This window comes from Anabrus simplex, chromosome 7 (assembly GCF_040414725.1).
Source record: "Anabrus simplex isolate iqAnaSimp1 chromosome 7, ASM4041472v1, whole genome shotgun sequence".
In the NCBI taxonomy this organism is placed as follows: Eukaryota; Metazoa; Arthropoda; class Insecta; order Orthoptera; family Tettigoniidae; genus Anabrus; species Anabrus simplex.
Window position 1 is genome coordinate 83,294,800 of NC_090271.1, and position 24,813 is coordinate 83,319,612.

General features: G+C 37.2%; 1 protein-coding gene across 3 annotated transcripts in view; it reads right to left on the reverse strand.

Moving 5' to 3' along the window:
• The window catches only part of LOC136877277 (protein FAN), a 320,909-nt gene that overhangs the window by 73,968 nt on the left and 222,128 nt on the right, over positions 1–24,813 (reverse strand). For all 3 annotated transcript variants that reach the window (XM_067151194.2, XM_067151193.2, XM_067151192.2), the window contains 2 exons: positions 16,283–16,477; positions 868–1,168 (listed from right to left, as the gene is read on the reverse strand). In XM_067151194.2, coding sequence (XP_067007295.2) covers positions 868–1,168; positions 16,283–16,477 — 496 coding nt within the window. The remainder of the gene's footprint in view (positions 1–867; positions 1,169–16,282; positions 16,478–24,813) is intronic.

The window sequence follows — 24,813 nt, forward strand, 5'->3', positions numbered from 1 at the left end:
AGCGTATGTATGAAGGAATGCCTGGCTATACTCATATTAGCTTTTCTTTACAGATTACGACCATATAACGTGCATAGACTAGAGAAGTGTCACCACCAACTACTCTGATATTAAAACCTATCTTGCTACATCAACTTAATTTTCATATTTTACTGACAAGAGTTCTGATAACATACTAATACAAAGTATATCAACCATAGAACATTCTCGATATTCAACTTAATCAACACAAGAACTACAAGAGGATTGAAGAATGAATGCAACGCAATATGAACTCAAATTTTAATAGACGTTTTTAAAATATACCATGTTTTAATGTGTTTAATGTGCTATATATTTTTAATGTCTTATGATGTGCATATATATTTTAATGTGTTTATCTACTCATGTCCATGCTCAATCAATAGGTTTTAGTTTATTCTAACCATCACTACTTTTAATCAGAGCTATTTTAACGCAACATACTGCAATATATTTTACTTCTATTTTTTATCAGACATCCGGATGCTCTTAAGTAACTTCTTTGTAATTTAACCCATGACTGTAAATTTGTGTGCTAGCTGATGATGGCCAAGATAGGTCGAAACCGGTACTAGCGTAATAATTCATCCACAATAAATGTATTGATCGGTGGAACATTTTTCTTATCTATTGCATATAATGTCACATATGCATCAGGATTCCTCCTGACCTGACAGACAATCACATAATAATAATAATAATAATAATAATAATAATAATAATAATAATAATAATAATAATAATAATAACAACAACAACAACAACACACGGCTCTTTTAATTATCAAAGAATTTAGATTTATACATGAGAGAGAGAAGTAATATATAATAAACATGGCAATCTTACATGCTGTTGTCCCATGAGCCCACGAGGAGAGTTTTATCATCAGGCAGAATGATGCAGGAAGACAATGCCATGGATGAAAGTGTCACACTTCTGACCTGTCTCTTCTCAGGCAGAGTGTACATCTTCAATAAAGAATCTTGCCCTACGGACACCACAAACTGGCCACTCTGAGAGATAACCACAGCACTAACAGCCTCCTTGTGAGACTGGAATGATGAAGTAATGGCAAGATGCTCCATATTCTTCCACACAGGCAGACCTGATATGCTGTGCACTCGCTCACGGAATATACTGCTGGATTCTGCAGAATGTAACAAGAAAGTCCAAATGTAGACACATCTTAATCAAAAGGTCACACAGATTTGATAGAGCTTTGAGTACAGTCCTATAAAAACTACATGCTGCTGTAAGTAACTAAAATGTACTAAGAACCTTGTTTTAACCTTATTCTCAAGTCTTTTTATATTTGAATAAATATATGAGAAGTATGGTGAAAAAAAGAAGAGACAAAGATGAGGAAAGAGGAAATAGGGAATTAAAATGGAAAAGTTATGTGATAAAGAAGAGGAAAGCAGGCCTAGTTGGACATGCTAATCGGATGAGTGATGAAAGAATGCCAAAACAAATCATGCAAAGGCAAATGAAGGGAAAACGAGGGGTTGAGGACAACCAAGACATAGATGGATGGACTTAGTCAAAAACACTATAAGACAGCAGAATCTGGATTGAAACAGAAGTATTGGATGGGGAGTGGTGGAATGATAGAAGAACATGGGAATTGATGATGATAATGATGATGATAGATAGATAGATATCTATACATTATTCTACTATTGCATTCTCATCATATATCTGTCGATGTAAGGAAAGATTTGTATGTATTGTAATATTATTTAGACTTCAATACTAACATAAATTTTTCTGTCATTACCAATAGTGCTGGAAAGAAAAGAACTGCACACTTAACAAATATACCGTCAGTGGAAAAGTGACACTGCACAGACAATTCGATACGTTCCAAATTTATTTCTACTTATGTAATCCTAAGTGAAACTTTCTTTGCAGGGCATGGATCTTAATATACTATGCAGATCAGAAGTGGCCAACACAGCAACTGTGTCGATAACTGGCAATGTTATATGGCTACCTAACTGGCTAGTGAACAAACAACGATCTACAACTGTCCTCTAGTAGACAGACAGGAAGTTACACACCACAGAATGTAAATCTGGCTAACCCTGGAATGCCTTTTAGCTGGGAATATTGATGATTCTCAAAAGTTTGCAATTATAAGATTATGGATTTACTGAGAATAAAAATATACACGTGCCACAAGCAACCAAGCTGACTTTATTACAGATGTTAAAATTGCAAATAATCCATGCCAATTTTAAGGAATTGGCCTTTATGTTCCCTGTCTTTGTTTAAGGTCTTTGTCTGTATGACTTTAACTAGAACACCATGATTCCTGAAATGAAAAGAAGCCTTGAAATGTTAATAATAATAATGTTATTTGTTTTACGTCCCACTAACTACTTTTTAAGGTCTTCGGAGACGCCGAGGTGCCGGAATTTAGTCCCGCAGGAGTTCTTTTACGTGCCAGTAAATCTACCGACACGGGGCTGTCGTATTTGAGCACCTTCAAATACCACCGGACTGAGCCAGGATCGAACCTGCCAAGTTGGGGTTAGAAGGCCAGCGCCTTAACCGTCTGAGCCACTCAGCCCGGCATTGAAATGTTAAATGGTTGGCCATCCCTAACATAAAACACAATCTGCTTTACTATGACATACTGGTACAACTTGAAGGCATAATATCCATTCCGGCCAAACAGCCAATAAGGAAACGTAGGTGATAGGAAAGATCACAATATGAAGATAAAGCTGAAATTCAAGAAGACAAACTGGGACAAATATTTGTTTATAGAAAGAGGAATAATTTACCAAGGGAGATGTCCGATAAATTTCCAACTTATTTGAAATTACCATACTAAAACAAAAAAAAAAAAAAAAAAAAAAAATAATCTCCTCCTCTACAAACCATGTGAACTTGCCGCGGTGCGGAGGCTTGTGCGTCCCAATGAAGCAGATAGCCGAGCTGCAGATGCAACCATATCGGATGGGTATCTGTCAAGAGACTAGAATAACAAATGGTTAATCAAAAAGGGGGTAGCAGCCTTTTGGAAGTTGCAAGGGCAACAGTCTAGATGACTGATGGATATGGCCTTGTAATAATAACATGGCCTAGTTGTGTTGATACCGCTACATGGCTGAATGCAACGGGAAACTACAGCCATAACTAACTCCCGAAGACATGCAGCTCTTTCTGTATGAATGATGTACTGATGATGGCTTCCTCCTGGGTAAAACATTCTCAAGATAAAATAACCTCCATTTGGATCTCCGGGTGGGGACTACATAGGAGGGGGCAATCATCTGGAAGATGAATACTGACATTCTGCGAGTCGGAGCACGGAATGTTAGAAGTCTGAATCCTTGCGGTAAATTAGAGGATCTGGACAGGAAGATGGACAGACTCAAGTTACATGTAATAGATATAAGTGAAGTATGTTGGCAGGAAAAGCAGAATTTTTGGTCAGGTGACTACAGAATTATCAACACAAAATGAAACAGGGGAAATGCAGGAGTTGGTTTAATAATGAATAAGAAAATAGGGCAGTGGGTAAGCTATTATGACCAGCATAGTTAAAGGATTATTGTTGTCAAGACAGACACCAAACCAATGCCCATCACAATAGTGCAGGTCTATATGCCCACTAGCTCAGCGGATGATGAGGAAATTGAAAGAACATATGAAGAGATAGAAGATTTAATACAATGTGTAAAAAGTGATGAGAATCTAATTGTGATGGGAGACTGGAAAGCAGTGGTAGGGCAAGGAAGAGAAGGTAACATAGTAGGAGAATTCAGATTGGGACAAAGGAATGAAAGAGGAAGTCAGCTGGTTGAATTCTGTACCAATCATAATAGTCATTGTTAAGACTCGGTTTAAACACCACAAACGATGGCTGTATATGTGGACGAGAACTGGAGACACTGGAAGGTATTAAACAGACTTTATTATGATTGGCAGAGGTTCAGAAACCAGGTATTGGATTGCAAGACTTTCCCAGAAGCAGATGTGGACTATGACCACAATTTGTTGGTCATGAAATGCCGTCTGAAGTTGAAGATATTGAAGAAAGGAAAGAATGCAAGGAAATGGGATCTAGACAAGTTGAAAGAAAAGAGTGTGAGGGATTGTTTCAAGGGATATGTTGCACAAGGACTAAATGAAAAGGCTGAAGGAAATACAATAGAGGAAGAATGGACAGTCATGTAGAATGAGGTCAGTAGGCCTGCTGAAGAAAGGAATATGCAGAAAGGAAAGATCAACTAAGAATCAATGGATAACACAGAAGATATAAGGGGTGATCAAACATTTTCTGTTTGATGACCGTACAGCCTTGAATTGGGATGCCAATCAGGCAAAATCGTTGTGAGCAATGAGGCACTCATCCCAGTGACGCACCAGGTTGAAGATCCCTGTGAAGTAAAATACTGAGTCTTGCTGCGCGAAGAAATCCGTAACCGCCTGCTGCACATCCTCGTCCGACAGGAAGCGTTGACCCTTCAAGGCCTTTTTGAGAGGACCAAAGATGTGATAATCACATGGGGAGAGATCAGAGATTATGCGCCAGTCCGCCCTAATCGCTTCATCCATCATCTGCTCGTTGTCTGTAATGGATGAGGCTGGCCTCCAAGACAGACCGGTGCCTTGTGTCAAAATGAAACCCGCACAGAACTTGGTACACCATTCCACAAAGGTGATTTTTGACAGACATACTGCCCCATAAACAGTCTTCATTCTCCAATGTATGTCTATCGGTGTCTGTCCTTCGGCAGCTAAGAAAAGCATAACAGCTTGTTGGTCCTGTCTGGATGCATTTGGTAATAACGTCGCCATAGTTCACGTAGCCACATTTAATGCACGCACGCACCCCAGCACGACACGACTGCCACACCAATCCCTTTGCCTACATGTCCATGCTTATATTCCCACATCGGAGTCTCGCTATGTTGCATGACTGCTGCAGCAATGACCTCAAACGGAAACTTTTTGATCAAGCCTTATATTAGACATGATTGATGAATGACAAAAGTACAGGAATGCAAAAAATGAGGAGGGCAGAAAGGAATTAATTAATACATCCCTAGGTATTTGAAACTGTCAACAGTTTCAAGGCATTGGCTACCAATTTTCACCCTGCCTTTTCCTTGTCTTTCTCCTCTTGATATCACCATGGTCTTGCTTTTCTCTGCACTGATTTGCATAAGATACTTTTCAATTTTCTCGGTCAGTGCATCAAGTTGTTCTTGTACTTCTTTGCTGTTTGTTCCTCAGGCCACAATATCGTCTCAGATAGTAATAACTTCACCTCCCTATTCCCATAGGCTTCCTTCGTCTCCTTTACAATTTCACTCATAATCACTAGAAACGAAAGTAGCGACAGCACACTTCCCTGTTTTTGTCCATTTTAATTTCTAAACCCTTCCATCTTTCTGACCGGAGTTTATGTGCTGATGACACAGTTCTTACTTCCACTTACTATACGGAGAATCAACTCAAATTTAACCTTAGTCGAGCGTTACTCGTGTTTATCCAGAACTCGTCTGCTCCCACAAGAGCGAAATAAGTCTTTACCAAGAATATTAAATTGCATGCTTTTGAGATCGTATACTGTAATATTAGCCGATAGATGTCAGGAGCGTATACAAAGGAGTCTTATTTAGGTTTAACATAGGGATTAGCAATGAAAAAGAGGAAAGCTTTTGCTGCTAACCATGATTTCCATGATGATGTTCTTTTCAAAAGTTTGCTGACATTGTGAAAGTTCGTGTTTTAGCTCATGTAGACATTACATCCAAAATAAGATTCGAAACGAGTGTATAATAGAAACAGAATTACTAAATAGTGTTGACAAATACTAAAACATTAACAATAATGGGTGAAAGACTGAAAAAAAAATTGAAATTGATGCAAGTGAGTGTGAGAACAACGTAAGTGACAGGGCAAAATCAGACGATGAAATACCTTGGTATTATCAGTGGGATTAATTATCAGAACTTGACAGAGAGAGCTGCATGTCTTCGGGAGTTAGTTACGGCTGTAGTTTCCCGTTGCTTTCAGCCGTGTAGCGGTATCAACACAACTAGGCCATGTTATTATTACAAAGCCATATCCATCAGTGATCAATCAGTGCAGCAGACAGTAAATGCTCTACCTCTTGAAACTTTTCACATTGTACTGTCAGAGATCATCAAATTTCTTGGTACATATAGATCTAGACTGATTATTAATATATACTAGCTGACCCGACAGACGTCGTTCTGTCAAAAATAAATGACAATGGAACGAACTCAAATTCAGTCTGTATCGGGCGAGTTGGCCATGTGGTTAGGGGCGCGCGGCTGTGAGCTTGCATCCGGGAGATAGTGGGTTTGAGCCCCACTGTCGGCAGCCCTGAAGAAGGTTTTCCATTGTTTCCCATTTTCACACCAGGCAAATGCTGGGGCTGTACATTAATTAAGGCCACGGCCGCTTCCTTCCCAATCCTAGGCCTTTCCTATCCCATCGTCACCATAAGACCTATCTGTGTCGGTGTGACATAAAGCAAATAGCAAAAAATAAATTAGCAAAAACTTAGTCTGTACCGCACGCAAAAATCAGAATAATGCAAATGACTACATCATCAACATCAAATATGTTAATTTTCTACTGCTACCAAAAGTTAGTAATAAAGTACTGGAAAAACATGTTTTCATTACCTGCATTATTAATATCTTGATTGTGAATAAGGAAATGCTCAAATAGGTCACAGCTTATCACTACCCAGAAATAACCCTGATTGACCGTAACGTAGATGGGAACTGTTCAGCAGGTTTTCAAATCCCTCCCACAGCCATAATTATTCCCTGTTGCAAATCAAGTAATTTGATAAGTTGATGGCGTGAAGATAATGTGGCAAAACTTACTCCTCTTTCTTTGTAGGAATTAACTATCATAGAAAACACTGATTCCAATCAATACTATGAAGATATTTTTCATTGTAAAGCTTTAAGGTACACGATATTTTTTTGTTTGATTACCTGGCATGTAAACAAACAAAGTTGACGGTTTTCCAACACGGGAACAGGCTACATACAATTGGCCATGCGAGAAACATGGGTTTTCAAGATTAATGCCGCAAACACTCAGCGACTGCCCCTGGGTCATAGCAAAACCGAGCCGCACTGGGAACTGCAGTCGTTTAAATTCAAATGGTATGTCAGTAAGAATCATAGGGATGCGTGGTATCAAAACGTCTTCTCCTTTGTGCTTCCCCGTTAGAATAGTTGAAAAGAAAGCAATATGGGGGATAAGTCTGTTTGTTATATGTTACCTTGAAAGTTGGCATGAAATTGTCCCGAAGTACATTTGTTGCCCCAAATGAAGTCATTTGAAAGCAGTTGTTATATTTTTGGATATTTGTAAGGAAATGTATGGAATCTGTTCCTGTTCCTGAAACCAATGAGTACAATGGATCTGGTGGTGGAATCAATGGCAATAATTTCACTTTGCCATTTGCGCAACACAATCCAGCAGCTTCATTTTTGTATTTCAATGCTTTACGGTTCTGGCAAACCGAGTTCATAGATCCAATAGCAATGCATTGGTAGGCACTGTCGTCACTTGAAACATGGTAACCGAAAGCTGTTCGATTCAAACTTGGAAGATTATTAGCTGAACGACGCGCTGCACAGGTTTGTGATATCCAAATCCTTTCAGTTTCATTTCGCTCTTCACGTTGTTGTGCAGTCCGATTAGACTGAAAATTAGCTTGGCTTGTAGCATTTCGAGTTCTTCGACCGAAGTTGCTCTGCCCGCGTCTTATAGGCGGCATGAGTCTTGAAATGAGTATGCTGTATATGGAAGCACACACAAAATAAACCAATCAACCAAAGAAATCGATGACCTTGTTTGTTGAGATGCGAAGATTTAAAAACAACCAGGGTAGACAAAGGTCTCCAACTATAACAAAACACGACACTGCATACGACTTTCTGGAGAGCGTACGCGCGAAACCAAAATCCAAGGAGGCATTCTTCCTGTCACAAACTGAGAACTAAGCAAGATAAGAACTTGGGGTTTGTTTGTTTGTTTTTAAAAATAACTTCCATATCTGAAGACCATTTGCCTCGCTTTGACCCCCCCCCCCCCCCATGCAAAATCAATAGCAAAGAAGTTGGCCAGCGACTGACTTTTTCGTGCCTGCACATAAAAATCTCGGAACATGACTGAAAAGAAACACAAATACTGCAGGTTCTTATCATTTAAATTTAAAAACAAACTTATCTACATCGAGCTGAAATGTTCCTTTGCCAGCAGTGAAAAAATTACAAATATAGTGAATATAAAACAGGAGTTACGCCATGATAAGTTCTAAGCAATGAAGATTTTGCATTTGAGGTAACATTCCATTATATTAACATTTTCACACTCAATTATTTTGTAAACCTTTCTTTTGTTAACGGCATCAAATGCGGCTTGAAATTTTGTACATAATCCGATATTCACCCATTTTAACAGATAACATTCAGATTTACGGACATTTGGCAAACGCGCTGGATAAGAGGAGGACAGTGCTAAGCGCAAACGTGGGAGAAGGAAAGAGACACGAACAGTTTGAATGGAAAAAGAGAAATGGGGTTTTTACGTTTTTCCTGGCATTTTTTCCAATTTTTCTCTTCGTAAAAACCTTACTCGGACTTTGACGAATATTTTAAAGAAAGAATTAGCCGAACTGGTCCAGCCGTTTCCGAGTTTTGCGCTTATATCTATATCATAGCAACACATTTAGCGATTCATTTTTATTTATATAGATGTTAAACAGCAACAGACAGAGATTATATGTTTAGATAAACTTCCTGGTATTTGGAGATGTAGGCTGATAATTAGCATATATTTCCATTGATGTGGAGGTAGATGTGGAGCAACTCTCTTCAAATGGGGATGGAAGACATCACCGCAATGTGACTGCGGAGAAGAGGAGCAGATAGTGGATCACATTGCATTTGAGTGTCCTTTGCATGCTTATAGGAGCTCTATAGAGGACTTACACTGTGTCTCAAGTGAAGCTCTTTTCTGTCTCTCAACTTCTGACAGGGAACTTTAGTTATGAACTTGAGATGGTAGTTGTACATATTGTATATAATATTTGATTCATCATATGCTAAATAAATAATTAATATGTTAAAGAAGAGAGATGAGAGATCATTACCTTTTGGTAGACCATTTAATTGATTTCTCCAATGATTATGTGTTCTTTAAAATACTGCAAATAATATTTGGTTCTGCAGAAGCCAATAAACCATTTCTATGAGACCATAATCTTTGGTGATTTGATAGAGTATACCTAGGCAAAGTTTGACAATGAATGGTGTCAAGGTGTAAAATCTAAAAGACTGCACCAGTAATTGTCCTGTTTTTACACCCAACCTCAATATGTAGGCTTAAGCACAATACCTGCGAAGTGCAGCTCTTTCTTGGCTTAAAACCTGCCTGTTCTGGGACCAAAAGCGGGTCAATTCTCGGAGCTATTGGTTATAATTTATTCTATTTCATCAAACTGAACATACAGAGACATGGGACATGCAATAATCATATTTACAGTGTAGTTGTTTGTTATTATTTGAGTCATCAGTCCATAGACTAGTTTATGCAGCTCTCCATTCCAACCTATTCTGTGCTAACCTTTTTCGTTTCCACGTAACTGCTGCATCCTACACCTGCTCTAATGTGTTTGCCATAGTCATATCTTGGTTTACCCCTACCGTTCTTACTCACTACACTTGCCCCAAAAACCAACTGAAGAAGTCCTGGGTGCTTTACGATGTGTCCTATCACTCCATCTCTTCATTCTTGTCAAATTTAGCCACAGCGATCTCCTCTCACCAATTCGATTCAGTATCTCTTCCTTTGTGATTTGATCTATCCATCTCACCTTCAGCATTTTTCTGTAACACCACATTTTAAAAGCTTCTATTCTCTTTCTTTCTGAGCTGTAGTCATCATCCATGCTTCACTTCCATACAATGCCCCGCTCCAGACCATAGTCTTCAAAACTCCTATATCAATGTTCGAATTGAGCAAATTTCTTTTCTTAAGAAAGGCCTTCCTTGCTTGTGCTAGCCTGCAATTTATGTCCTCCTTACTTCTGTCATCGTTAGTTGTTTTACTACCCAAGTAACAATATTCATCTACTTCCTTTAAGACTTCACCTGACTTCGTACGACTGTGTTCCAGTACTTTTGTTTTGGACTTATTTATTTTCATCTTGTACTTCTTTCCTAAGACTGTGTCCATACTATTCAGCAATTTCACCAGACCTTCTGTAGTCTCAGCAAATCTCAGGGTTTTGATTTCCTCTCCTTGGATTGTGATTCCCTTTCCAAATTCCTCTTTGATTTCGTTTACTGCCTGTTCTATATAAACATTGACAAGGAGGGAGAAAAAACTGCAGCCCTGCCTCACTCCTTTCTGGATTGCTGCTTCTTTTTCATAACCCTCAATCCTTATCCTTTTCAGACTGATTTTTATATAGATTGTAGATAATTCTTTGTTCTCGGTACCTGATCCTGATCAAATTCAGAATCTCAAATAGCTTGGTTCAATCAACATTGTAAGTGATAAATATCATTATGGTTCCATATTGAAGATACTATTCTTGTAGGATGCTTAATTAATTTATTATTTAACCACCTATTCAATACACTAACATTTTTATACAATTAGGAATTGATCATTGTTACCTTAAGAATGTGAGACATGTTTCGCCATTAGAACGACAACACTCAACATGAATAAATAACATCTTAGCGGCCTAAGGGACTATCTACACAAGCTCGGCATCCACACCTTCCACCACAAATTAGTGTCCCCCTCTGATCAACATTCCAGCACGCACCAACACCATCATGCTGGTCTACAAACTACTTCACTTCACTGATAAGATTAATAAAGACTTATTTTGAGCCAAGATACTCCAACCAAGTTGTTAATCTACTTTAACATTCAATCCCTTTGTTATGGACTACGCCAATGTTAAATCATCATTTACTTTTACTAGGGTAACGTCACAAGCCTAAGATTTTCAACCTGCGTTTTCTTTTTAATTTTATGACATCACCTCCGAATAAGGTCTAAATCAACCATTCTCATATTGCCTGACTGCTTTTCCTAACACCCAAAAATGTAATATATTAAAACTCAAATTCAGGCAACTGCTACTAAACCCCATTCCAAGTTCCCTTGACACAACCATATCAACAACTAACTGCTGTTATTGTTGTCATCACAATGCACCAAAAGTGTTTATTCGACCTTTCTTTTCAACTGTGCCTACTTAAAGCTTGCAAACAATTTAAGACAATCCAATCAAGTTTTATGCCAAAGTTAAATCACCAATTACCTATTGCAAACCAAAATTCTCAAACCTAAGACTTCAACCAGATAGTTTTTCCATTTATCACGACTTTACTTCTGAATAAGGTCTCATTTAACATTTTCTCATTCTTACGACATTACTTCTGAAAAAGGTCTCATTTAACATTCTCTCAAGTTACTGGAATATTTTTCCTAACATTCCAAATAATGTAATATTTGAATTTTCAAATCAGATCACTGCTACCAAGCATTCTATATGTACCCTTGTCACTACCACCAATCAACAGCCAGCAGCTGATATTGTTGTTACACTCATTAATACTGAATATTGTATTCTTTTTCCTTAGACTGCTCCTATTGTAAATATGTTAATATTAAACTTAGTAATTATATTTCCTAGCATTCCAAATAATGTAATATTTAAATTTTCAAATCAGACCACTGCTACGAAGCACTGTATATGTACCTTTGTCACAACTAGTAATATTGTAGTATTGTTATACACATTAATACCCAATATTGTATTCTTTTTCCTTTTACGCCAAGTTAAATCACCAAATTACTAATTGCAAGCCATAATTCTCAAACCTAAGACTTCAACCAGATAGTTTTTCCAATATTACGACTTCTGAGTAAAGTCTCATTTAATATTCTCTCAAATTGCTGGTATATTTTTCTTAACATTCCAAATAATGTAATATTTAAATTTTCAAATCAGACCACTGCTACTAAGCACTGTGTATGTTCCTTATACCAACTAGTAATCAACAGCCAACGGCTGATAATGTTTTTATACACATTAATACCGAATATTGTATTTTTTTCTTAGACTGCTCCTATTGTAAAAATGATAATATTAGATCTTAGTAATTATACTTTAATTTCAAATCAGGTGCCCGATTTAATCTTGAGGACGTACAGTGACTGAGGATGCCTTCTATGAAAGGCAAAACATGTCTCACATTCTTAAGGTAACAATGATCAATTCCTAATTGTATAAAAATTTTAATGTATTGAATAGGTGGCTAAATAATGAATTAATTAAGCATCTTACAAGCCAATCAACATTATCGAATACCTTTTCTAGATCTACAAACGCCATGTATGTGGGCTTATCCTTCTTAATTCGATCCTCTAACATCAGACGTAAAGTCAGGATTGCTTTATGTGTTCCTACATTTTTTCTGAAGCCAAGTTGATCTTCTCCCAACTCAGCTTCAACTTGTCTTTCCATTCTTCTGTAAATAATACATGTTGAAATTTTGCAGGCGTGAGATACTAAACTAATGGTGCGGTAGTTTTCACACTTGTCAGCACCGGCTTTCTTGGTATTAGGTATAACAACATCCTGCCAAAAATTGGATGGCACTTCTCCTGTCACATACATCTTACACACTAAATGAAATAATCTCGCCATGGTGTTTTCTCCTAAAGCAGTCAGTAATTTAGAGGGAATGTCATCAATTCCAAGTGCCTTGTTCCTATTTAGGTCTCTCAAACCACTGTTGAATTCTGACCTCAAAATTGGGTCTCCCATTTTATCAGCACCAACAGTCTCTTCTTGTTCCAGAAACATATCATCATCTATATCTTTACATTGATACAAATGTTGGATGTGTTCCTGCCATCTTTCTGTGTTGTCTTCTTTCCCTAGAAGTGGCTTTCCATCTGAACTCTTAATATTCATACACCTACTTTTCTCTGCATGCAGCATCCACCTTTCCTACGACCATATAAGATTCAACATTCTTGCACTTATCCTTCAGCCATTCTTCCTTAGCTGTCCTACACTTTCTATACACTTCATTCTTTAATCGCCTGCATTCTTTCCGGCTAACTACATATTTTGCATTCTTGTATTTTCTTTGTTCAATGATCTGGTCTAGCATCTCCTGAATTATCCATTGATTCTTAGTTGATCTTTCCTTTCTTCCTAAAATTCTTTATCAGCCCTACTGACTGCCTTCTTCATAACTGTCCATTCTTCCTCTACCATGTTTCCTTCAGCATTTTCATCTAGTCCCTGTGCAACATGTTCCTTGAAACACATGCTTTACTTTCAACTTGTTTAGATCACATCTCCTTGGATTCCTTCCCTTCTTCAATTTCTTCAACTTCAGATGGCATTTCATGACCAACAAGTTGTGATCAAAGTCCGTGTCTCCTCCTGGAAAAGTCTTACAATCCAACACCTCATTTCTGTTACTCTGTCTGATCATAATGAAGTCTATTTGATACCTTCCAGTGTCTCCAGGTCTCATCCATGTATACAGCCATCGTTTGTGGTATTTCAACCAAGTATTAGCAAAGACTAATTTGTGATTGGTGCAGAATTCAACCAGCCGACTTCCTGTTTCATACCTTTGTCCCAATCCGAATTCTCCTACTGTATTACCTTCTCTTCCTTGGCCTACCATTGTATTCCAGTCTCCCATCACGAATTCTCATCACATTTTACATATTGTATAAATCGTCTATCTCTTCATGTATTCTTTAAATTTCTTCATCATCCGCTGAAATAGTAGGCATATAGACCTGCACTATTGTGGTGGGCATTGGTTTGGTGTCTATCTTGACAACAATAATCCTTTCACTATGGTGGTTGTAGTAGCTTACCTGCTGCCCTATTTTCTTATTCATTATCAAACAAACTCCTGCATTTCCCCTGTTTGATTCTGTGTTGACAATTCTGTAGTCGTCTGACAAAATCCTGCTCTTCCTGCCAACATACTTCACTTATACCAACTACATCTATCTTTAGTCTATCCATCTCCCTTTTCAGATTACGTAACCTACCACAAGGATTAAAACTTCTAACACTCCACGCTCCGACTCGCAGAATGTTAGTTTCCATCTTCCTGAACATTGCCCCCTCTTGTATAGTTAGTCCCCACCCAAGAGATCCAAATGGGCGACTATTTTACCTCTGGAATATTTTACCTGGGAGGAAGCCATCAACAGTACATCATTCATACAGAGAGAACAGTACGTCCAGAGTTATTTATGACTTTAGTTTCACGTTGCTTTCATCCATACAGGAGTATCAACACAGCTAAGCCATGTTGAGTATTATTACAAGGGCTTATCAGTCAATCATCTAGACTGCTGCCTTGCAACTTCTGAAAGTCTGCTACACCCTCTTTCGATGAACCATTTGTTAGTCTGGTTTTTCGACAGATACCCATCCGATATTGTTGCACCTGCGGCTCGGCTATCTGCTTCATTGCGACGTGCTAGCCTCCTCACCATAGCAAGGTCACATGGTTTGCAGAGGAGGATATTTACAGTAACAAAAAAAACAAAAAAAAATATACAATCTAGTAAGGATGCACAAAGATACAGAATACTGATATTTACAGTAACAAAGAAGAAAAAAGAAAGAAATATTCAATCTAGTAAAGAAGCACAAATAAATGGCTAATATAAAGTATATGTTAATTTTCTAGAGCTAAGTATTCTTCAATAGAATAAAAACAATGGTTACAAACAAATTTGAATAATTCTGTCTTAAATTTTGTATGTTGTTTTATACACTTAATGTGGTGCATGATTTCTGTCTGTGATAGCTTCCCTCACACAGTTATTCCAGCATGGGGTTTCTTTGGGATTTCTGAACTGGCTCTACCACCCACAGATTTTCTCAGCACTCAGCTGTCCGAATGCTTGTTTCTGTAAGTCCCGTATGTTCCATTCTTCATTGCTAGATGTTACCCTGCTCAATTGGCTGACCACAAGATTGTCCAAGCTATGAATTCTGGCCACAGACTCCCCAAGAAACCTGAGTAAGTACCCTTCATAGAGGCTTCCATAAAATCAATTGCATTTCAAAATAAACTTTTAACCTTCTCTCAGTAAAAATATTTCTCTTGCTTACCATCTTTCCACCCCTCTCATCTTTAGAGGTCCAGAAGTCTGTGATCACCTGATGCTCAGGTCAATAAAAACACCTTGCATTAACGAAAGATAACTGCTCCTTCTTATTATTCTCTTCTCCTTATCCTCTTTCTTCCTTTCCTTCTATTAGCATCTAGTTTTCAACTCTGATCACCCAATTAATCTTTCTCTATTCATCACTGTGATGATTTATTTCATGTACATTCTATCTATGCATGGTCAACAGTTAAATCACTATTCTACTACCGTTTCCAATGTATATACATTCTCCTTTTCTCTGGTGCTGTTTCCTTACAGAAGATTGGGGACATATCATGGAGTATTTTGTATTTGCTGTATCAAGGCTGCCTAATCATGGATGCCACAGTCTCTGCATCCAAGATAATCTTCTTCGTCCACACCCATGTTTCCCTTCTATAAGCAGTTGTACTAGGCTGTAGTTATCATGTTAAAAAATGTGACCGAAATAGGCTGATTTAGGGCATTTCGTGAAGAATAAGACTTCACATGATTCCCTGGCATGACAGAGCATTTTCTCATTGGCGACATGGGGTACTCATTGATATTAGGTGCGTAGGGAGACCGATTACCTTCGATCGAGTAGGCGTACATCAGTTGCCTTGATAAAGAATACTGCAATGTATTCAAAACATCAGCACCATGTACATAACGTACGTAAAACATGTTCCATCCCAGAAAAATAACTTCACAGTAATAAAACCTTAGTTTTAATGAAAATAATTCAGGTTGGCTTAAGAACCACACAGTTAATAAGAAGCATTAAAGAAAGGATCTAAAAACTACAGAGGATATTATGCAAAACTAACTCCATAATATTCAATGCAGATTCTGCTTATGCTCTTTTTACTTCTGCTAAATGGAAAAAAGTTACTTCACTTCACAATTGGAAATCCCAACCTCTCTGCCTCTCAAGCACCACTACTGTACTCGGAGTGTAGTGATATAGATTAAAAGAGGTTTAAATGCAAACAGCCATTCATCGGTAAACACCAGTAATTCAGGAAGTTACATTTACCTGTGGTAGGACTGAGATCTGACTCCAACACTAACATGGGTGGTAACCCTGACAGTCTTTGAGGATGAGGTAGAGTAAAGACTTGTTTAGGTATCTGACCAAATTCCATTATCTGAACTTCAAGGGCATGCCTTTGATTGATATCCTTGATAGATTCAAGATCAACAGCTCCTTCGTAGCACAGGTAGTAGAACACTGTATGGAAGAAACAGAATAATTTATAACACTATAAGGAATAAAAGTTAATATTCATTTAAAGGGAAGGTATACCTTTTGCTACCTTAAAATTAGTAAAGTTCAACATTTTTATATCTCAACAACTACAAAAGCTACTTCAATTAAAATTTGCATCTTCAACATACAATCAATACCATAATGAAATAATATCCAGACTTTTAAAATGCCTTGTATAGTCATCTGTGAATGTTTTTATCAAATTAGCATATTATTTATTTGCAGCAAAATGGGGTCTGCTATATAAATACTACAATTCACTGAATATTTACATGGTTCTTAATAACGTTATTAGTAGGACCCGGATTCATATGCACTAAAAACTCTAAAAATATGCATGCACATATGCACTACAAATGTAGAAAATATGCGCTAAAAATAAAACAAAATACACTTACCAAACACATTATTTAATTTCAACTCAGTGTTAAATTGATAAACATGTTTCATTCCTTGCAAATGATGCATGGCAGTAAGTTATCTACAGTTTTTTCAATGTTTTCAGGGATAAACGACTTTCTGTTGTTGGACAGAATTAGTTTATACGCTGAAAATGATTATTCTACGTCGACAGGCGTAACTGGGCAATACTTGTACACTGGCAATGACTGCTCGGAATATTCTTGTGGCAAAGACTGCCTGATTCCAGTTAGGTAGTTGCTTAGGGATTGAATCTTATTCAGTCCTAGGTTTGAGTTCAACACCGCACTGAGTCTCCTTTTAACTTTTTCTCCAGTTACACCATGGACACCATTTAAAGAACTAATGGGTGTTTTGAATTAATTGAATGGATTCGTGCAGTAGTGCACAGCAAGTTTCTACGCCCTTAATTGCTTTCGAAAGTGACGAATAATGCACATGGACGAAACTGATATCTTTATAATACAGTTTCAGACTCAAATGTGCACTTTGCTTTACGAACACATGCAGTATGACTATCATCAATACCTTTAACTACACCTTTCAATTTATTAAAGTTCTCCTGGTAGAACGATATTGCGGATATCCAAGTTCCCCCTCTTGTTAGAAAATGTTCTGGCAGAAGAAAAACCTGAGGCAGATGAATTTTGTGTCACTGTACATGAGCTGGTGCTTTTAGGAACAGATTATTTTCCCAGTTGAAAATACTTTGTTGACAGATGGAAAGAGAGCACGTATCTTTTCTGCAATACAATGCCATTCATGGGCCAAACATGTGACATAGATGCAATTTGGAAAAAATACTCAAAGAGCCTGACGAGCTTTCATATATGAAGCTGCATCTGTGACTAAAAGGTGCATTTTGTAACAATCACTCTCTGATTCACTAGGCCACAGAAGTCGTTTAGCGTGGTTGGATTTTTCTAGCACTTTGCAAGAAAGTAAACAAGGTTCGCAGGATTCTTCTGGACATAATTACCCACTACGAAGTTTGCAATGTATCGACCACACAAATGGTTTGTTTCATCTACTGATATCCAGACACAGTTCTCTCCTATATCAGATCATATCGAATCCATGGCAGAAGTGTGCATTGAAAGTAAATAGTTCTTCCTAAGAGTAGATTCTTCTGGCATCCTTTGATTAGCACAATACTTTTCAAGAAACCAGCATAGATGTGGATTATTCAACCTTCATACAAAAGTTTTAAAAATATCAGCAGAAAATGTACCAAGTTATGCTGTGTTTCCACGTCGGTTAAAAGTATTGTTGCGTATTCTTACTCTGTTCTTTTGATGTGAGATGTAAATTTGTTTATGAATGCTATTCAGTTTGAAATTTTTTATCGCATTTTACACTCTTCAATCTCACTTAGTTACAAAAGGAGTACACTTATTGTTCCACCTATTCAATACAATCAGTACCACATTATGTGGTTATTTAGACACAGAAAATCTGAATATTATGGGGACATGTTTCGCCCTTCTTATTGGACATCATCAGCCATATTAATTTAGTCTTAAAACAAACATTGTTTAAAGGACAACGACATTTATAATTTGTAAAAACTAAACTGTGATTTCTTATGATATTAACTTTACAGAATCGTGGTTATAAAATATGGTATTGTAAATGTTGGAATGCAAAATATAAACAAAATTCACCCTCAAGTTTACATTGGCAACTGCCGCAGCGAATCTATGCTGACTTTTATAACGAAGAGGATCCACCTCAGTACCTGACATGTGCCGTTTTTAGATAGATAGATAATGCCTTTATTGGTGGCGAAGTTAGGGCTCGAGGCCCTCTCTTACACTTAACCACTAGATGAGTATACATATACATAACTTATAATTTTGAATACAAATAAAACAAATAATACTAATAGCAATAGCAGTAATAATAATAATAATAATAATAATAATAATAATAATAATAATAATAATAATAATAATAATAATAATAATTGTTACCGTATTTTTGTGGTAGGTAGAGGTGAAAGAAGGTGTGGGTGTGAACGGGTCTCAAACTACGAAATTAAAGTTAATGTAAAATTTAACAAGGTTATATTCTCTTTTCAAAATTCAGAAATAACACGAAAGACAGGTACAGAGTAGCAAGGCAATAAAAGTACAATTACAATATTTACAGGCTTTGGGCTTCGAGCCCCGACCTCACAATTCTTGAGCAATTAGCCCAGTTTTACCCCCACACAAGTTTCAACAGAGGGGCGGAAAACCCCGTTCATACCCAGGAGCACTTGCTCCAAATTACACAGTAAAGCCTCCTTGAGGCGCGCAGAAAACAAAATTTTCAAGAAAGAGCAACCCGCTCTCAAATTTTAAGCCTGTCAAAGGCCACACCAAATTCCACCTTCAAGCTGTCCTCTAAGGACATAAACACAGGGGTAAAATACCCAACCTACTGAGGCCTATTAAGTGAGAAAAGGTTAATTACATGGCCTCTAAAATACCAACTTGAGAGGAGGCGATCTGCACTCCTAATGCATTTGTTTTAAAACCTAATCTGGCTCTAGGCCACTAATGCAAGGGCTAATCCCATACTACAGAGGTGACTTTAGAAAAGAACAATTTACATTACATTAAGGAAGAATCGGTTGTGAGAAATAAGTTCACCTCAAAACAATATGAGTGGGAGCTCGAGAGGGTTAAGCACTCTCTATCCCAATATGTAGCTTAAAAGATAGAATAAATACAAAGTGTCTTTACATTTTAGGGAAAGTTACATGGTGGAAACGCTTCGGACCCGCCCCGAGAGTTAAACTGCTGAGCTAGCAAGAAAAGAAGTTATTAAATGGCCATTACCTGGTAGTTGAACTGCTGCCCGAAGAAAGAGGCGCTTCCCGCCCCCTGCTATGTACTTTACACACTGAAAGATGGTACTGAAGTGGCATCGAGACCCGAAAATCAGCAGTTTATATACTCTCGCGGAAAGTTCGAGGCGTTTTTGGAATGAGAACACCCTCCCACAAGGATTTTATTGGTTCACCAAGAAAACCCCTACACAATACGAAGAAGAAACATATTATTGGTGGAAAATTAATTCGAGAAATTCAGGATTGGCTAAATTCAAAACAAGGGGAAAGAAAGGGGTATACAGCCAACTTAAACAATAACAGAAAGAAATTTAACAAGAAACAAACTTTTGAAATTAAATTTTCTCAAAAAAAAAAAACCCAGTTCTTTCACTTCGCACTAGGGTGCACCATTGTAGTTTTTCAGTAGTGTCCTCTAGAAGAGAAAGTTCACACTTTTTACTACAGGTAAAACAAAAATACATCAAAAATGACCCAGTTCAAAAACTCCTAAATTTCCAAGTAGTGACATCTTCTGAGAAACTTGAAAATTAATACCGTAGATAAAGTTCAGACTTCCTCCAGCAGAGGAGTTTCAATTGGCGCAAATTTTAAATAAGCGGCGTGGAGGTGTACCACCCGGTACAATAATAATAATAATAATAATAATAATAATAATAATAATGATGTTACAAGTGAAATATGTAATGTGAGTGGAATGTATTTTTTTGAAGTCTTTGTTTGTAAAATACAATATGATGTTTTATTTTTATTGACCTAACCTGTACTGTATAATGTTGTAACATAGGCATTTGTAAATAGTAGAATTCTGTCTATAGTTCCTGGAAAGATCCAGAAAGTTACATAACTTTTGTACAGGGTGTGTTGCTTTGTTGGTATGTGTTCTAGAAAGTGTGTTCTGTCTATTCTGGAAAAATACGACTTTCGCGATCATGCGTATTCTAGAATGTTAGTCAAAGTTCGCGATCGAAAGTAAGGTTGTGATTGGTGAGTCTAGGTGGCGATAGGGAACACGTGCACGCTGATTGGTTGCCTCCAAGGCCAGTAATTCCTATATATAGTGAGCGAGGCAGTGTTCGAATCAATTCTGTATCCTGAATTCTGTCGGTCTCGGTTTATCTGTCTGCGAGCAGCCTATCTGGTTGACGTCCCCCGGCTTCGGGGATGGCACTCTGCTCGGGTAAGCACTCTTGAATTTCGTTCCTGCTAAAATTTCCGTATTGTTCCGATTTGCTTTTCATACAGGAGTCTGCCCTAACCTCGCCTAGATTCACCAAATTAGTTACTTATGACGCCTTAGTTTTTCAGCTGGACTTACCTTTTCGTTTCCGAGGCATTCCCGTGTTGTTTCACTAAAATATGTATATTGTAGTTTAATAGTATTTCCCTTGGGGTTTGCCTCTGATAGTTCTGTATCACTTTAGGTACGCTAGAATTTGGATAACCTGTAAATTGCATTGTACTACTGCATTGGTAACTAGATGTACAGTTGATTTGTAATTTGAATTTACACTGCTACGAATAACCTATGTATATCACTGAACTTATAGCTCATAACTTGGAATGTATTTGTAGAATTATCTTGTAAATAATATTTTTAAAAACTAAGGATCACGGTGATTCATTTCGGAATCCGCTATCTAAGCCATGTCCATGCCTTGGTAGGTTCCCAGCCCTTCCATCTTCCCGTTTTGTCGTTCACTAGTTGGCCCTAATGATAGCTACGTACTTGTTTTGTTGGAGATCCGCGTAATGCTAGCTACTGTTTTTCCGAGTGTGTAGTGTTTTCTTATATTGTGTATTGTACTCTTACCTTCCTCTTTTAACTGTGTTTGTGCCTTGTTTGGTGTTACCACTGTAGTAGAGGTAACAATAATAATAATAATAATAATAATAATAATAATAATAATAATAATAATAATAATAATAATAATAATAATAATAATAATAATAATAATAATAACAATAATAATAATAATAATAATAATAATAATAATGAAAGAATCCTTAATTTTAAAATACACAAGATAACGTACACTTAAATTATGTAACTGCAGTAATCCATTCATTCATCCCATTCATTCCTTCATTCACTCAACAATTATCCAGCAAGTCAGCGGGATCTACCCAGCAAATGCTCCTGGCAAGCCAATTTAAACTTGCGATGAGAAGGATTTTTTCTAATGTTCGCAGGTAGCGAATTCCATGACCTAGACACAGAGATTATGAAGGAGCGGTTGTACGCAGCAGTGCGGTTTACAGGTATGGCAAGAGAGGAACCAGATCTTGTATTGTGTTCATGATAGGACGAGAGGTAAGAAAAAGTTGAAGACAGATAGTCGGGAGTATTATTGGAAAGAACTTTGTGCAGAAGTGATAGAACTTTATATTGACAAAAATACTCTTTTAGATAAGATTTTAAATTAGTTTACAATAATTTTAGCATGTGTTGTATGTCCCAATATCATATTTTATAACTACTATTCTGTAAAGTTAATATCATAAGAAATCACAGTTCAATTTTTACAAATTATAAATGTCATTGTCCTTTAAACAAGGTTTGTTTTGAGACTAAATTAATATGGCTGATGATGCCCAATAAGAAGGGCAAAACATGTCCCCATAATATTCAGACTTTCTATGTCTAAATAACCACATAACGTGGTAGTGATTGTATTGAATAGGTGGAACAATAAATGTACTCCTTTTGTAAACTAAGTAAGATTGCTGTTTTCAGTACGGACCAAAAATGAGAGTGATGATTTGTAATTTTACACTCTTGTCACACACTTGGCAGTACACTACATCACCCTCAGTTGTATAGTCACTATTGCCTGATATCTACAGTTTAATTTAAAAAACCTAGAGCTCTTATCTTTAGGCATTTTAATTTCATAAAAACACTGCAATAGACGAAGAGCAAGTTAACAGATGAATGCACTTGTTTAAGTAAACCTTGGGAGGCTACTGTAAGGCAGAATGAATGTCAGAAAGAAGGAAATAGCTCTTGTGAAAAGGATCATTACTCGTATACCTGCTTGTATTGCGACACTGAAAGCCTTTTCCTTCATCAGGGAAGGCTTCTCGTGTTGCCAAGGGATGTACAGCATATATAATTCATTACATTTTCATTTCGTTCAGAAATCTTAGATAATCGATCACACATAAGAAAAAAATATATCTGTATATGCACTAACGTTTAAAATACGCACTAATGTTCAAAATATGGATTTGTATAACCACATATGCACTTTAAATAATCCGGGCCCTAGTTATTAGTTTAATACCCCACAGTTCAAACAGATGTACTAGAGTAAGATGATGGATTCTGTACCTCAAGATCAAGTTGAAGTCATCCCCAAGATACCACTGCAGAGAACATATTTTACATAGCATATCATGCAGTAAAGAAAGAAAAATGAGGTACCTGCAAATGGCACATCATCACTTAACAATTCCTTAGAAATTAGATCTACCCTTCTTCCTGAGATTCTAACAGTACTACAATACTTTGCTTCAGACTACACAAATTTGCCACAACTTACCCTGGATCCAAAATGTCACAGGTGAACAATATAGTGGCAGTGGAAAGTGTTTTTGAAGACATTATTTGTAAAGTATGATATAATGTTTTATTTGTAATGACCTAACCTGTACTGTGTAATATTTGTAACATATGTATTTGTAAATAGATTTCTATTCTGTACTTACTGGAAGTATCTAGAAAATTGTTGAACAGGATGTGTGCCTTTTATGGGTTATGTTTTCTAGAAGGAATTTTCTAACTATTCTGGAAATGGAAGATTCGTGAACGTGTGTATTCGAGAATGTTAGTTAAAGTTCGCGACGGGAGTAGGAATTGTGATTGCTGAACCTAGGAGGGGACTCATGCATTCCGATTGGCTACTCCAAGGCCAGGGTTTTCTATATATAGTGAGCGAGGCAGCGTTCGTGATAATTCGGTCTTGTCTTGGCCTGATCTGCCTTTAGTGTGTGTTGGTCTGCGTCGTGTGCGACGCCTCGCTTCCGGGATGGCGCACCTTCGGGTAAGCACTCTTGATTTCCGTCCGGCTAAAATTTCCGTAATGTTCAGTTGCAATTTCGTATAGGAGTCTGCCCTAGCCTAACCTAGATTCGCCAAATTAATTATTTACGACGCCTTAGCTTTTCTGCTGGGGTTCCCTGTTTGTTTTCGAGGCATTCCCATTTCTTATTTCACTAAATATGTAGATTGTAATTTAATACATTTACCTTGGGGTTTGCCTCTGGTAGTTCAGTATCACTTGATGTATGCTAGAGTTTAGGAGAGTACATTCACTTCACTGTAAATTGCAATTGTTTTTACGTTGCTTTTAACCTACTAACTTGCACTGTACCACTGGATTTGTAACTAGTTGTATAGTTGGTTTGAAGTTTGAAACTCGTAGTGAAGCCCATTATCAAAGAACCTCTAAGATATGTGTATCACAGAGCTTATAGTTCGTAAGTTATAAGTTGGTGGATTTTGTTCGGAATGAATTTGTAAAATTTCACTAGTAAATAATATTTGTCAAATTTAAGGATCACGGCGATTTATTTTGGAATCTGCAATCTAAGCCATGTCCATGCCCTTGGTAGGTCCTGCCTGTTTCCACTTTCCTGGTTTATTATCCACTAGTTGGCCCTACTGATATTTTGTATTATGTTGTTATTGGCTGAGATTCACGTAGGCCAGCTGATGTTTCTCTGAGTGTACAGTGTTTTCTGATAGTGTGTAGTTGCTCTTACTTCCCTCCTTTATTGTGTTTATTATTTGTTTTATGTAACCACCGTAGTAAAGGTTGCACAAAAGACAGAGATCTTACCACATATCTGTGGTAGAGAATAGCAAGAGACGGTGATGAATCATGCCAAAATTTCTGTTCTTTGTACCAGGAGTGCAAATTTTTGTTTTTACAATTTCCATTACAATTTGGTTCTTCGCATCCGAGTTAATATATTTCTGATTTGGAAATGGTCCATGTTGACTACTTTGTAGTTACTGTATGTCTGTAGGAAGATT